General features: G+C 40.6%; 1 protein-coding gene across 2 annotated transcripts in view; it reads left to right on the top strand.

The window, feature by feature from the left end:
* Window positions 1-16,722, top strand: part of DBNL (drebrin like) — a 902,612-nt gene that overhangs the window by 688,486 nt on the left and 197,404 nt on the right. For both annotated transcript variants that reach the window (XM_044084396.1, XM_044084395.1), the window contains exon 6: window positions 2,893-2,970. In XM_044084396.1, the coding sequence (XP_043940331.1) occupies window positions 2,893-2,970 (78 nt within the window). The remainder of the gene's footprint in view (window positions 1-2,892; window positions 2,971-16,722) is intronic.

Raw genomic sequence — 16,722 nt, 5'->3', positions numbered from 1 at the left:
GGCGACATCAGCCGACGCCGGACCCAGACTTTGGAATCCGGCCGACCGAAGGGCTGCCTGAGGCAGGACAACCCATATGTCAGGACTGCGGTTGCATATATATCGGACATCTACATTTATGGTAGGTACAAAACTGTACTTTTCTTTTTATCCTAGTTAAAACAGGTGTTCCTCGATGCTGTATTCTCGGTCCACAGCTCTCTAACATTTTCATCAATAACTTATATACCTACTCAGCAAGCTTTCCTTGTTCAGTATGCAGATGACTCAGCTCTGATCTGCTCATCTGACAGCCCACTTACAGCTACAATCCATGACACAAGATGCCATCAGTTGAACTCTGGATACATCTAAACCAACTTTTGTTTAATCCCAAAAAGACTAAACTACTACTATTTTCCAAAGTCCCATGCCAGTGCTAAAAGTAGTTACCCATAATAAATTGCTTGGAGTCACCATAGATGACACCTTGAAGTTTGACCTTCAGTTACAAAACTGTATTAAAAAAGTCTTCAAAAGCTAATCACACTGTGTAGAACAAAAACAAGTCCTTACTCCTGCCAGTAGAGCCACCCTAGCTGACTCTCTCTCTTTTTTTTTTTTTTTTTTTTTTTTTTTATCATTGTTCTGCATTATGTGCTCACAACTGGTTGGAACTCTCACATGAAGTACCCCATGTACAACAACTTCTCACACATAAAGTACTATATAACCCTTCTATCTCCTCAATACATTACTGCATCCCAAATCACCATCTGCACTCTCAAGACAAATGCCTGTTTGAAATCTATAAACCAAAAAAGTATAAGGCCAAGTCTGTACTCTCACTACATAGCCAAACTATGGAACTCGCTCCAAAATCCAAAGTATATCAAGCCTCCATGTATTTAAGTCTTTACTTTTAGTCTCACTAATCTCTCCTGTATGATCTGCATCATGAAATAGTTTACTAACCTTTCATCTTTTTATCTATCCATACATTTTCAGCACTTGCCCTCTCCCTATTCCTCCAGGGGACTTGTATGATTTTTGATTACTTCCTAGCAAGGTATACTAATGCTTGTAATAATTTAGTATATACTAATTGTCATACTTAATTGTAATTTTTTATTACATTACTGACATCTCCTCATGCTTTATTGTATCATGTTATTCCACTCTCAATATATGTTGTTATAGTTACAGCTATAGTACAGTTTTATTTTATGCCACTTAACTCTCTGGAGCTTTTCAGCAAAATAGTACATCAGTGCTACTTTGCAGTTTGCTAGTTGTCTCACAAAGCTCTGCCAAGGGCAGAATCACTCATCTCTTGTTTTAACTTAATAAACCATGGTTTATTTAAGGAATGCCAACTTGAATCCTGTTTGCTTGTTTATAATAAGAAAAAATTATCTTTGATCCTGATCTTGCATAAGAAGGTTTGACAGCAGTCTGCTTTAATAATTCATATACTGATATCAGGAGTAATGGTTCCTAATTATAGGAGTCGATCAGAGGAGGTTAGAAAGAATTGGGAAGAGAAACTGGATAGTAATTCACAAAGAAATGATAGGAGGATGTATGTATGGTTCCCAAATATGCAACAAAGTCTAGAAGGTTTAAGATCTTTGCTTGGAAATATTTGCATAAATATTTTTATACCCCAAAGAATGTTCCTTGGGTAGTTTGCAAATGTTGGAATTGCGATGGGGAAGAATGAGGTAACTGGGAATGTATTTTGGTGAGTGTAGTAAGTTGGCGCACTTAAAATTCCCTGCAGACTACTCTGTCAAATACTAGGTGAGCAAACTGGTGTAGCTAAGGAAGTTATTTTTTGAGCAGTAATGCTGAATTGGAATTGCCTAGACGTAGTTAAGGGCTTGCCGAGTTTAATCCTGGTGGCCGCCAAAAAAGCAATTACTAGAAATCAAAACCTAAACCAACCATATTAGAAGTAGTGACTAGCAACAGAGATAAAACTGCAAGTAGGATCTTTAGAAAAGGGTAAGAGCGATTTACATAGAAAAATGTGAATTGTAGGAATGATACAAGCAGAATAAACTTTTACTGGAGGAATGAAATTTATGGGAAGGCAGGAATTGAATGATCTGTGTAATGTTACAGACGGCGACAGTATAGAATATTTGTGATGCATAATATTTGCAACTGAAAATGTCAATATGGTTTCTTTTCATTTATATAATTGTATGATTGCCTATGTCATAAGTGATTATTCAATAAAGATGTTTCTTGTTTAAAAGAAAATGTAATGGTGTCTGTACAACCAGTTTTCCATTTTTTGTTGTAACGTCTTACCCTTAGTGCAAAGAAACCTACATTTGAATAATCAGTAATGTATATTCACTGATCTGTACACTAGTCTTGGTAAATTTTGCAGAGTTATTGAGGGGACATACCTCTCAAATGTCCAGGTTTTAGTGGGATACCCTAATTTATTCTCATACTTTTCTAAGCTAATAGTATCATCATTTAAAGTGCCCTTAATTTGGGCCCTTTACCTTAATATTTTTTACATTGTCTGTAATGCTTGAGGTAAATATTGAGAGGTAAGGGGGGGGGGGGCGGGTGCAGGTAGTAGTTGTAAAATAATGCCAAAAATCAAAGTAATGTAGTTTTTTTTTTTTTTTTTTTTTTTTTTCAGTTTTGCTTTACTGCTTTCAATCTCACATCACTGTTGCAGTTGATGGCAGGGAGTTCTCACTCTCAGCCTGTTGCTATTGTATAATTTTTGTTGCATTCTGATAACTGTTATGCTTTAATGTGTTTTTTTTCCTTCGGTTGTGAAACAGTTGAAGTTATGGTGATCTCTGAAGAAGAAAAAAACAGCGATGGTAAGCCATCGAATGCTATGATATTATTATTAGATTAACAATTTTGTTTTCCCCTTAGGGCACTGTCTACCAGAAAACAAATGCTATGTCTGAAATCAAGCGTGTTAATAAAGATAATTTCTGGGCCAAAGCAGAGGTACGTTTTTATTGTTTTGTGTAGTATTTTACGTGTGACATTGAAAGATGGTTCTACTTGCTGATTTGCTTTCATGAGCATGCAGTACACATAACCTCTAGTCTTCTGTACATGCAAAAAATTGTGTATGCGTGTAAGTGTGTGTAAAATGTATAGATGCCTCATGCTGATCATGGAGGTTTTGTACTTGAGAGAACCTGATTGCATTTGCTTGCCTTTTCTTTTTCCCCAAATCTTCAGATCATTGTCTGTTTTTACCTGCATTCCAATTTTGCCCAGTTGTAAAACAGTTTGTAAACTGCTTCTTTCCATTCTCCCCTTGGTGATTTCTGATGCTTTGAGGTTCCCATCTTTTGCCTGCCCTGGGCCACGACAGTCTGTCTTCATCCGTTTTGCTCTTTGGCAGCCTTTTGCCAGGCTAAAGTTTGATTAACACCTCTGACTTCTCTGAGAGAGTAGTCTTACAGCTACATATATGGGCTTTTGTTGCCCATTGTGTGAAAGGCTGGAACAGTCAAGAGGCTGACATCTGTATGCATCTACTGATTAGGATCTCTTGCTGAGTGAAAAACTTATGTAACTGAGCATGCTTATGGACTGTTTGTAACCCCGAGTCACTGTCATTCCTCCCCTTCAGATATCAACACTGAAATTGCAAGGTCTCATAACCTCTGCCAGGTGTTACGGGGTATCACTTGATGTCCTTTCGTATCACTTTTGCATATTCCTTACAGTACGGATCCCCTGCCAAGAGTAACCCAATGCCCGGCCATTGTACCAAAACTGTAGATTGTGATAGAGATGTTGTACATCACACACATGCTTCCTGTGCTCGGCGTAGGGCATAAAGGTGACATAAGGATGTACCATCCTCAGAACTACTTTGCTTCCAGTCTGAACTTCATCTTCATTTGTCTGTCTGAATGCTCGTTCATCTGCTGGTTGTCGAGCCATTTTTCAGATAAGTGCTCCTTTGGTGTTTTTCTTATCTTCTTTTACTAAAGGGGAAATGACAGTGTGGGACAGATTCCCCATAAGGACCATCACAAGCAGTGTTTGTTTTATTTAGGTGCTTCTCACGACCATATGTCTTGTAATTTTCATTGGACGTTTATTCCAAAGACTTTGTGTAGATGTCGCTCTTCTGTAGCCATTTCTCTTAAGAACCAGCCTGTTAAATTATTGTTTCAGGGTACTATGGTAGAATCATCCTGGCCTGAAGACCAGCCATCAGCAAAGACGACGACCAAGAAAACTCAGTTGAATTCTTCAGCTGTACCGCTTCCACTGGATGTTTCTCTCGAGGCTGGTGAAAGCCCGAAGGATCACCAGGTTTTTCAGTCAGATTCCTCTGCCAAGACTGTTTCAGAGGCCAGCGTGGATCTGGCTTCTCATCTCTAGAGGCCTTGCAGGCATCTGTTTTGGATGTCCAGGGGAATCATGGCTGATTATTTCCAAAGGTCTTAGGAGTGCTCAACAAATCCTTACTAGGGAGGAGATTCCTGCTACGCTTATTGAATGTAGGCAGGGGTCCAAGCCTCCTAAGATCTTTAGCGCTGCATTGCCTTGAAAAAGAAGCAGAAAACTAAGCATATTTCTCCTGTTCCTAAGAACCCTCAGCATGGATGGCAGGATTTCACACACGGCTTGTTTTAATGTTCTTATGGCTTTGAAGCCTCCCCAGGGGATCTCTGTTCCTGCTCCCCCTTGGTCTTCTACTTCTGTTAAGAGGCATAGGGAGCAGGATTCATCTGATAATGTCCCTGCTAGACAGGGGTCCATGGAAGTAAATAGTGTGGAAAGAAATAGCCAGGGAATTGTTATGGCTAGGCTTATATAGGCCCTAGGGCCGATAGCCTAGTACCAACCTATGAGGATAGTACCAACCTATGAGGATTGTGATTCTGATGAACAATCCTTGGCCTACTCATGAATTTGTGGACTTTCCCACAAGGGAAGCAAATACCCTTGACAATGTTTACACCAACATAAAGGGAGCATACAAAGCAGTGCAGCAGCCAAACTTGGGTAGCTCTGATCATATTTCACTGAGATTAATAACTGCTTAGAAACCTCTGCTGATCAGAGAAAAAAATACTGAGAAACTGATCAGGGTCTGGAATGAAGGGGCAATGGAAAGTCTCCGGGACTGTTTTGATAATATTTGCTGGGACATCTTCAGAGAAGCAGCCACTTTCAATCAACATGTGAACATAGATGAATACACAGACACTACAATGGCATATATTTCAAAATGTGTAGAGGACGTATCAACAATCAAGAAGATTACAGTCAGACACAAACTAAAACTTTGGCTAACCAGCAGACTGTATGAGCTTCTCAGGGCAAGGAATGAAGCATTCAGGGCCAAGGACAAGGTGTGTCTTATTGAAGCAAGGGCTAACCCGAAAAGGGGCATCAAAGAAGTCAAGAGGGAGTTTGGAAGAAAGGTACAAAGTTGCTTTGAGGACATGAGGGATTCCAGGAGCCTCTGGCAAGGCAATTCAGCAGGTAACTGACTACAAGACCAAGTTAGTTCAATGTGATGACAGCTCAGAATTTTGGGACAGGCTGAACTCATGGCAGATCTGAGGAGAAAAAAACCTGGAGACTACAGAGCTACCCACTGGTCAGAATGAGACACTGCTCAGACTTCACCCTGGAGAACTGAGAAGACAACTTAAAGTGGACCCCAAGAAGGCTGCAGGTCCTTATAATGTTCTAGGTAAAGTATTAACAGAATGCACAGACCAGTATAATCCCACTGCCCAAAAAAGCCAGTCCTATTTGCTTAAATGAGTACAGGCATGTGGCACTAACCTCAAATGTCATGAAATGTTTTGAATGGATAGTAAAAAAAATATCTGTCGGAAGCTTTGCCACTGACCTTCAACCCTCTACAGTTTGCCCATCAGCCAAACAGATCCACTGTAGATGCCATTTCGGTGGCCCTGCACCTCTCTCTGGAACATCTTGACGAGAGGAACTATGTCAGGTTGTTGCTCGGCATTCAACACAGTGGTTCGATGCATCTCATAGGCAAATTAATTAACCTTGGCATCAGCAAGAGCCTCTGCAACTGGATCCTGGACTTCCTGATTGGAAGACCACAGAAGACATAAGCTGGTAACAACATATCAGGTATCATTACACTCAACACTGGTGTGCCTCAGGAGTGTGTACTTAGTCCTCTACTTTTCACCATCCATACCCACGACTGCTCTGAGAAATTTCCCATTAACCATATCTTCAAATTTGCAGATGATACCACTGTAGTGGGTCTCATAAGCGCTGATGATGAGATGGAGTACAGGAACGAGGTCAGCTCTCTGATAAAATGGTGTGAAAATAACCTGGATCTGAATGTCAACAATACTAAAAGAAATTATCATTGACTTAAGAAAATGGCCAGCCATTCACTCGCCACTTAAGGTCAATGGTGAGGTGGTAGAGAGAGTACAGTCTACAAAGTTCTGGGGGGGGGGGGTACACATCTCAGAAGACCTCTCTTGGTCTGTGAACACAGGCCAGATAATTAATAAAGCTCAACAATGCCTACATTTCATGAGAAGGTTCAAAAGAGCAAAGCTTCCTCTGAATGCTCTGTTTACTTTCTATAAAGGAACTATTGAAAGTATTCTCACCTGCAACTTTGCTGTGTAGTACGGAAACAGTACTAAGGCAGAGAGGAAGAAGCTTCAGAGAGTGGTGAGGATTGTGGAGAAAATGGGCACCTCTTCCAACCATGCAAGAACCTTTTACAAGGTGCATAAAGAGGGCATACACAATACTTAGAGATGCCTCACTTCCAGCATTTGGCTGGTTTGCTAGACTTTTATCTGGCCAGAAGTACCACAGCATCTGCTGTAGGACTTCCAGGCTCTTAAAAAGCTTCTGTCCAGTTGTAATACAGCTCATAAACTCTGACATCAACTTGGACGTCTCCTACCTCCAAACATGATCTCACTAGTAATATTTCACTGAAAGTGATGCATTATTTAATTCACTATAGTTAGTATATTCTTATAGAAGTGCAGTATCTTTCTCTTAAAAGTGCAGTTGCATAAATTTCTCTTTTGAACTGCCTTTTCTCTTTTTCTGTGTACAGTACTGTTTGTTCATATGTTTAGGTTTATATGTATGGGTAGTTTTCCCTGACTAGAAATAGGTTATAAGGAGTATTTTTTGTGCATTAGTCATTAGAATAGTTGTGTATATGTCATGTCTTATTCTTTTTATACTTAATTTGCCTCTGTACTCTGACGAACTAATACCCAAAATTTTGTGTCGGTTGCACTTGTGTTTCCTAAATGACAAAGTTTTCTTTGAATCTTCTCAGATTCCTTCTCTGTTTTGCTGTGATTATGAGGAAGAGGACTCTATTAGACCTGATTCTCTCTGAGATTTCCTTTTGGAAATGCAGTTTCCTGTATGATGGAATTTAAGTGGGACTGTGCTCTGGTCTCAGATGTCCAGCAGAGGTATTATAAACTTCATCAGATGGAGTCTTGTAGGCCCTCTGCTGTCTCTCCTTTTCTTGCTGCCTTGTTGCACACTTTTTCTTCAGCGTTCCAGGCCCCTGCCTTCCAGGCCCCTCATTCTCAGCCTCCTCCTAAAAAAAAACGGATCAGTTTTAGAAGGTGCCTGATTGCAAGTTCCTTTACAAATGTCCCTGTACCTGACCCTTCTATTATTTCTGTTTCTTCTGAAAAGTCATCAAAGCTTTTACTTTATACAAAGCAGCTCCTCTCCGACAAGGACAGCAGAACCATGGCGAGATTCAATGTATATTGCTGCTACCCTGGTCTTTTGGGCTCTAACTTATCAAACCCACACGACCAGGTGTATTTTGGCTCTTCTCTCTCAGGCTTTTCAAGTTATCTCATGCCCGATTGACTCTGAGGGGAGGAATTTAGCTCTTTCTGTGTTTAGGGGCCTCTTCTCAAGTAGCTCACCATTCCAATAAATGCAGCTGATGCCTCTTCTAGGACTGCAGCCCTTGCTTCTGTGTCGAGTTAGGTATTCCTGACTTCATCTTCAGCCTTTACCTGATATTAAGACCAAGCTGATGGATGCTCCTCTAGATAATAAAAATCCCTCTTGTTCTACAGCTGCTGTTTATTTCTTCTGGAGAAGGGTAAGGCTATGCAGGAATTGAAGCATTTTGTTTCCCCTGTTCCCAAATTTCAAAGGAACTATCCTAATAAACCTGCCTTTGTCCATAGGCAGTCTTGCTCTCCTCCCAAGAGTAAAAAGAGGTGGTAGGAGGGCTTCTCCTTCTAAGTCTACTCAAACCCCTTCAGCTCAGAAGCCTCCTTTTTCAGACAAGCCAGGCTCTATCTGTTTTTTTCCCCACTCCTCAGTCATCTTCATCTTTGTTTTTCCTGTCCCTTCTGTATTGGTTAATGATCACTTCAGGATTCTTGGGTTCTATCAGTCATTCATCAGGGTATTACATGGTTTGGAAATCCCTTCCCCCCTTTTTGGGCATTCCTCAACCTCCACAGAAGCAGTTGTCTTTTTTCCAGATATTCTTTGGAACCTTTTGTCTTGAGGAAAAATTCAGGCAGTTCTAGCTTCTCAAAAGGGGGGAGGGATTTTACTCCAGAATGTTTCTGATTCAGAGAAAAGGCACTTGGCTACGCATTCTGGATCCCTGTCAGCTCAACATCTTTTTAAAGGTTCCCTCGTTTTGAATGTTATCCCTTCACACCTTGCTTCCTTTTCTACTTCCTCAGGCTTTCCTAGTTTCTCTAGATCTCAAGGATGCCTATCTCCCATTTTCAGGAAGTTGCATTTTTCTATTGCTTCCTTGCATTTTCAGTTCTCTGCTTTGTCCCTTGGCCTCTCTACTACCCCAAGGGTCTTCACCAAATGCCTCAGTTCTGTGATTGCTTTTTGCAGGATGAGGGGAATGCAGATCTGTTTATTTCTGGACAACCTGAGGTTTGCTCTCCAGAGATTTTGCTTCAGCATCTTCTCTATGCTGTTTGTCTCCTGCAAAGCTTAGGGTCTGCAGTGAATTTCCAAAAATCATTCCTAACTCCTTCTCAGGATCATGTTTTTCTCAGGTGTAGGCTCTAGACTATTCCAGGGCTGATATCCTTGCCTCCTCCCAAGGCTTTAGCTCTGATTGCTTTCTTTCACTCCCTTCGTCCTCTGGTTTCCATTATAGCCAGGGAGTTTCCAAGGGCTCTGGTGTACGTGCTTACTCTGGCCATGCTTCATATGAGAAAGCTCCAGTGGTTCCTAATGTCATTCTAGCTTCAACGTTCTCATCCTTTGGATTTTCCAATTCCCCTTCTGCCATGCCTCAAGCCAAAGCTTCAGTAGTGGATTCATCAGTTGTCCCTTAACCCAGGGCTTCCTTTTCAACCTCCAGTATCCGCTCAAGAACTCTTTTTTCAAATGCCTCAGACATGGGGTGGGGGGGACTCCTTCGATTCTCTCAACGTTCGGGGCCTTTGGTCTCCTTGTCAAGAGAAGGGTCATATCAGTATCAGAGGGGATAGCTTTTCCCCTGGCACTTCAGGCCTTTCATTCTCTTCCTTCCAGGTACCCTGAAAATCTTCACAGACAATAGCACAGTGATGTGGTGCATCAACAAGTAAGGGGGGGACAAGTTCCTACCTCTTGTACAGACTAGCTGTTCAGGTCTAGGATCTAGCTGTATCAGGCAACTCTTCAGGTGGTTTATATTCCTTCATATCAGAACATTGTGGCAGATTATCTGAGCAGGTTCATAACGCAAGCTCACAAGTGGATGCTTCACAGAGATGTATTTCTGGACATTGTCCATCACCTAGTATTCCTCAAGTAGATATTTTTGCCTTCACTTTGAACAGGCATCTTCCTCTCTTTGCTACCAGAGTCCCATGTCCTCTGGCTTGGAAGTTGGATGCCCTATTTTTTTCCTGGAAGGGGATGTTTCTTTATGCATTCCGTACTTTTCCTCTCATACCACGGGTTCTGTTCAAGATGAAACAGAATGCTTCCAAAAATCTTGTTGGTGACTCCTTTTTGGCCCAGACAGCATTGGTTCCCTCATCATCTGCATTTAGCCAAGGGCAGTCATCACAAGTTACCTTACATGGTAATCCTACTCACCCAAGACAAGGAGTCTTTTATCCATCCCCACCTGTCCACTCTTCAACAGACACTGTGGGTGATCCCTGTAAGGCACCTTTTTTCCTGAGGATGTGTTTCGGGTTCTGCAGGAGGCCAGGAAACCCAATATCAGGAAATCTTATTTAATCAGATGGAAGAGATTTTCTGTTTGGTGTCTTACTCTTAACCTGGATCCAGTTTCTATGGAAGTTCCTTTGGTCATCCTACTTGTGTGGATAGTTCAATGCTTGGTGGGCATACTCTTCTGTTAAAGGCCACTTGTCAGCTATTTCTGCTTGAATGCATTTGACTTCTAGATTCGGGTCTATACTATATTAGCAAACGCACTAAATTGCAAATGCTGTATAATCAACCCGCAATACCCGAAAATCCAAAATATCAGCATTTTTTTTTCCAGGGAAAAAGTCGCTGATCTGAAAAAAAGAAAAAAAAAATCTAAACACAAAATACTCCACACCCCCCCCCCCCACACACACACACACACCCCCTACTTAAATATACTAACTCCAAGATCGCACCACAGTGGAGGAAATGGCAAAGTCCCGAAAATAGCCCAACAGTTCCTTAAAAATTTCGTCCATATTAGGCCTCCCAGGAAGCATATTCCTTCTTTCTAGTACCTTAATTTTGTCCTGGAAAAATTGACTCGGGCTCTTTTTGAGCCTGCTGCTTCAGCTTCTGTGCAACATTGCTGTTGGAAGACTGTTCTTCATTTGGCCCTTACCTCAGCCAGGCAGGTGTTTGAGCTGCAGATCCTTATGGCTATTCCTCCTTTTTTGTTTTTTCATAAGGACAAGGGTGTCTCTTTGTACTAATCCTTCTTTTATGCCCAAGGTGGTTAATGAGTTGTCTGTTAGTCTATTCATTTACCCACTTTTCTCCCTTCTCTGCAGTCTGCAACAAGAGGGTTCTTCAAACCTTGAATTTGCATAAACAGCTCTGGTATTTGGATGAAACTAAAGCCATTCATAAATCTGAGCAGCTTTTTGCTTCCTTTCATCCTAGATCTTTAGGTTTGATTGTTTCTAAGGAAACTGTTTTATCTTGGATATCTAAGACCATTTCCTTTTGTTACTCCTTTCATGGGAAGAGCCTTCCTTCTACTGTTAAAGCTCATTCTACAATGGCTGTGGCTGCTTTTTTCAAAAGTTTGGATATTAATTCCATTTTTGAGGCAGCTACATGGGCTTTTGTGCATACTTTTACCAAGCCATACAAGTTGGATGTCGTTTCTAGGGCTAGAGCTGAATATTTTACCAGGGCCTATCCTGTATGGTTTTATTGAAGGCTCTGCTGGACCTTCCTCTTAACTTTCTTCCTAAGCTTTTGTACTCTGTGTACTGTAAATGGAAGGATATAATACAGTTGTGTAAAATCTTAGCAAACAGTAGATCTCCTCCTCCTCACTTTTGCAGAATTCGCTCCCTCCCTGTTTTTCTCCCCCTGGATGCACGTTACTCCTTTAACTGCTGTTCCTCCTGGGGCTCTTCAGTTCTGAAGACGACACCTTTATGCCCTATGTCAAGTGTGTCCTAAGACTTTGGTATACTACTTGATGGACATTGGGCTACCCTGTTCCCCAATACTTGCTCACTCTGGGAAAGAAGAGAAGAGGTTGTTGGTCTCAGTTTTTCTCATCTACCTTTTGATGACAAAATATCATCCACTAACAGTGTCCGCCAGCATTTTAGGAAAGTGTTCTAAATATTTCAAGTGAGCTGGCCCTTAGTTAAGTACTTCTATTTTCCCAACATCCCAAGCAGTCCTCCTTTCTGCCACATTGTCTAAATCATCACCTAATGTTAAATGTCTTGACATATACTTTCGTAGTAGCTAAAGACCATAGCTGTAATAAAGGTGAAGCCACTGGCCTTCTAGCCCTAAGTGCCAAGTAAGTTTTCAGGGATAGCAACAGCAGTAAGTAGGCATGGTATAAAGTATAGTATTTTCACATTCAGGGGCGTCATGATGAGCTCCCTATCATTTACCATCAGAAACAAAAACAATTCTAATGCTGCTACAGATTTTCCCACAGGAACACTCCCCCTTTTGAACAGTGTGCCCCACTTCCTGCATCCCCATGCTAAGGGATGGAAAATGTGCCATTTTTTGTTAATTATGTAGTGATAGATATAAGGCCATGTGTTTTGTGAAATTTGTTTTTGTAATCTAATTACTACTTGTGTGGAGCAGTCTCTATTACCTGAAATGTAATAAGCACAGTGTATGATAGGGCTTCTGTTATCAGAGTTATCTGGCTGGTGTCTCTGTAAGTAAGAAGGTCCAAACTCTGGATCTCAACCGGCAAATATTTATTCAAAATTCATAAAACACACACAACTTTTGGGACTAACCCTTCATCAGTGTATACAAAATTAATCAATACACAGCCACCCAATTTATACAGATCACATGATTATGGCAACCAATCACTAAATTTCCTTAAAGTACTAATTATATTAAAACTATATCAATTTAAAAAACTGTACATATATATGGATATATTCTCACATATAATAAAAGCTCTGTAGTGTAACTATACAAACATAAATACTTGAATATAGCCGTTTGGTAACCAATATATTGATTAAATAGATATATACAAATTCCAAACTGTAACCGTCCTACAGTTTCATCTGTATTTTATGAATTTTAAATATTTGGCGGTTGAGATCCAGTGTTTGGACTTTCCTTTTGTTATTACGTGTTTCGCTGTTTGATCTCATTTCTGGCTACTAAACAACTCCAGCGCATTCAGAAAACTCCTCAAATCATACTTTTATGAAAACCATATATGCAACTATAATGACCTTCCATGAACCCACCCTATACTAGGTATTACTCATCACTGATGAACACTGTTCTACTGACTTGTATTCCACTAGACATATTGTATATAGTGTAAATACTTACTGTAATGTCAGTTGTACAAACTCTGTACTTATACTCACTATGCAAACGTGTTGTCGTCATAAACATCCATCTCAATCCTGTTTTTATTTACTGATAATATTGCTTAAATATATACTGGTTCACATCCCATGGAAGCATATTGAATAAAATAATACATTCACAGTGGGACAATGGCACTGGTACAAAGTCATATTAAAATTAAATGAAAAATGTAGTATATGGAACAGCTGCAAGCATATCTGCATTAAAGTGGGAGTTATCCAGGTTATTCCAGTTGCATTAGGGTAATGTACCCCTTTGGAGGTAGAATGTAAGTAGTAAGTTATATGTGTAATAATACAGTATTATTTGTGGACATTAGTGCCAAGAAGTATTAGTAGAAGAGTAGAGAGTATATCAGTAGATACAAGAGACTTAGACTGTATACATTTTATTTACAACTGACACTTCATTGTTTATTACAAAGGCCCTAAAGTCTGAGGGGCCAAGAAAGATATGGGAAAAGTAGAGGTAAGGGAGAGGGTTGTATAGTCTGGTGAGGAGCAGAGCTTAGTCAGGAGTCCTTAAGGTGGTCTTTTAGTTTATCTTTGAAAGTGAACAGGTTATTACTGAATCTCAGTTCTAACGTAGAGGTAGTGAGTTCCATAGTTTGGGATATGGATGGAATAAAGGGCTTTCCCTGCTGAATTATTAGCTTTGTGGGTGGATAGCAGTGCATTGAAGATTTACCTTCTCCCTTGCACAGTTCAACTATGATGCTGTATTAAATATGAGCTGCCAGGTAACTCAGTAAAAACTTTTACCTTTTGCTTCTAGGTATTATGTAATGTTTTGTCTATTTGAACTGCAGGGATAGAGATCCATAATGTTAATGAATTAGTATATGTGTCAGCTCTCAGGCTGACTTTAGAAGCTTCAGCTTTTTTTGTATGGTTTTGGTACATTTTGTTGATATATCTGTTCTAGTCTTCTATTTCCAGTTTGTCTTATTTTGTCCTTTCTTTTGTTCAGTTCTCTACTACTACAAAGCATCGTTGACGTCTTGTTAAGAGCTTACTTTCAGCAGAGGAAAGTAGTAATACTTGTTCCCCTGTTTTAAACTCCCTACGTTTGGCATAGATCTTAATGGTTAATGTCCCAGCTTTGCTAGTGTTTTAAATTAACTTTGGACATAAGTGGGTTTCCCTGATCTTTGAGTATTTTTTTGGGTATCCCTTCCTTAGAGAAATATGACACCTGCTTTTGGCTCTTCACACAGCATTGGCATTTTGCAAAGGTACTGTCTCAGGAAACTTAGTGGTATAGTCTGTAATCGCTAGAATGTACTAGTATCCATTACAAATGGGCCTACAAAATCCATATATATCTGCTCAAGTGAGACTTTATAGACATATGCATTGCTGGACTTCTGAACCCAGGATGAAGTGCTGCCCTGAAGTCTCAATTTCTTTCATTACTCAGGACCAGGTAAACCTAGCTAAAATGTAAGCTTCAGTTTGTCCACCCTTAAGCATTCCCCAAAGTGTGGATATGTGCCATTTTAATCAAAAGTATACTAAAAGGTTTAGAAACTAACATTTGAAGCATGTTACTACTTTTTCTGCCTTTTGTGCAAGAAGTCATTCTTCATCTTAAAATGTGAGTATTTGAGGGGGCCAGTATGCTTATCTAGTTCTCCTTCAGTTCTGGTTATATTTTCTCTTTCCCTACCTAATGCATTGCCCTCCAACTGTGCTTTCTCAAAATTTTCTTTGGTTATCTGTAAATCTGCCAAGTGAGAATACTTCTCCTTGCAGTGTTCTTTGAAGTACAAGGATATAGCATCTCCTCTTACAAAATTAGGTGTAGGTGTTTTTACTTCTACTTCTGCTGTCCCAGTCTCTAAAAAAGGCAACATGTGTGGGTCTCTCCCTCCTTCCCTCCCCAGACATTCTTCATTATTGTAATTTCTGGGACCTTCTAACAAGGTTTAATGTTATGCACAATGGATTCTTCCCTTTCAGTTTCTTCACTGACTTCTTTCACTAACTTTGCAACCAGTGTGTTCTGGTAAGCCTTAGTAAAAGGCTTCTGATACTACCCATGATGTTTTGTGTTTCACTGTTGCAGTCATTACATTTAGGGTTATCTGCTTGCAAGTAGCCCTTAGTCAGCCTGATTATCAAAGTCTTGGGTCCTGTGTCAGTTGCTGTCTCATCTTCCATGACATCAGGTATTCAGGGGTATAAAGCATGCAGCCGATGCCATTACATCAGTTTTTCTTGCCGTGCGGTGCCCGAAGCAGAAGCAGTTCACAAGTGCCGGTTGGTCGACTTCTGAAATTTTCATTTTCGAGTTTCAGATCTGAAGTCTTTGAAAAAGCTAAGTAGCTCATTGGGGATCCTTTTTCTTGCTCTGAACCGATGTCAATAAAAGTTAACAATTGTATTTGTTGTGGAAAGCAAATACCTCATAAAGATTTTCATTTATACTGCATTCCTTGCTTAGGCCCAGTCCACGACGTCCCTCACTGTCAGTTTTGTGCCTTATTCAACCCTCAAACTATTCGTTGTCTGTTCTTTTTCAAATCCAACTATTTTGGTACTCTGTTCAATTATCCAGAAGTGGCTTTGGTAAGCCACCCGCCTACCGACATTCTGAAAAAACGCAAAGATAGACAGACCGCATAGGTCCAAAGCTACCGACGACAGTCGCCAGAGTGCTAGTACACAGTGAAATGCTTTCGCAGCCCCTGATACCCGCTATTTCAGATTCGTAGGCCTCTACGGAGACCCATTTGATAATCCGGTATGCCACAAGATGCTTCTTCGACTATGGAACCTGAGGATGTCTCTACCTTGGATGAGTACGGAGCCGCTGTGCAGGCACCAGCTTCTGAGGGTGTATTCAGGCCTACTGACTTGCATATCAAACTGATGCCATCTTCTTCTTCAAGGCCTAAAACTCGATCCACGCCTAGAAAACTGACGCCCAGACTGCATGGTCAGGCCCCTATGCCTAAAAAACAAATAAGAATGGCTGAAGACCTTATTACCCTAATCAGGGAAAACCACCATTCTCCCCTCTAAGAGACCTAGAACTGATTTTCCTTCTGATTTATCGGATCAGTATTCTGAAATTTCTGTTTCTTCTGATGACCAGGATTTGCCCTTATCTACCTATGAGGATTCTGATGCAGAGAACTCCATTCCCTCTGCTTCCCCTCCAGAAGATTTTTCTTTTGGTGAAACTTTGCATATTCTTAGGGAGCATTTCCGCTGGGAAAGCCATAATTACTCAGACTCCAAAATAAGGCGTAGGGAATTCTTACTGCTACCTCAACACAGGCCTTTAGCTATCCATCCTGTACTGGACATTGTAGATGCCTTTATCGAATCTAGCCTGGCCCCAGACACTTTACTTCGGGCTCCCAGGAAACCTGACTGGTATTAGAGTACCTGACTCTCACAAGTTCCTTTTTAAGAATCCTACTGCGGATCCAGAGACCATTTCACAGGGACCCAAAGGCATTAAGGCTACTACTGCCAAAAACCCTACCCCCTCTGATAGAGATTCCAGGGCCCTAGACAGATGGGGAAAGAAGGTATACACTTCTGCTACTTTGGCAATTAGGGCCGTAAACTGCCAGTTTCACATGTTAAAGTATCAACAGCATATTATTGAATTAATTAAACAGAAAATTATGTTGATTCCTGTCTGCTGAAAATAAAG

This window comes from Protopterus annectens, chromosome 9.part0 (genome assembly GCF_019279795.1).
Source record: "Protopterus annectens isolate FY-2018-M chromosome 9.part0, PAN1.0, whole genome shotgun sequence".
NCBI classification, from domain to species: Eukaryota; Metazoa; Chordata; order Ceratodontiformes; family Protopteridae; genus Protopterus; species Protopterus annectens.
Note: the sequence above shows the minus strand (reverse complement) of the source record. Positions and strands in the feature narration are given on the sequence as shown.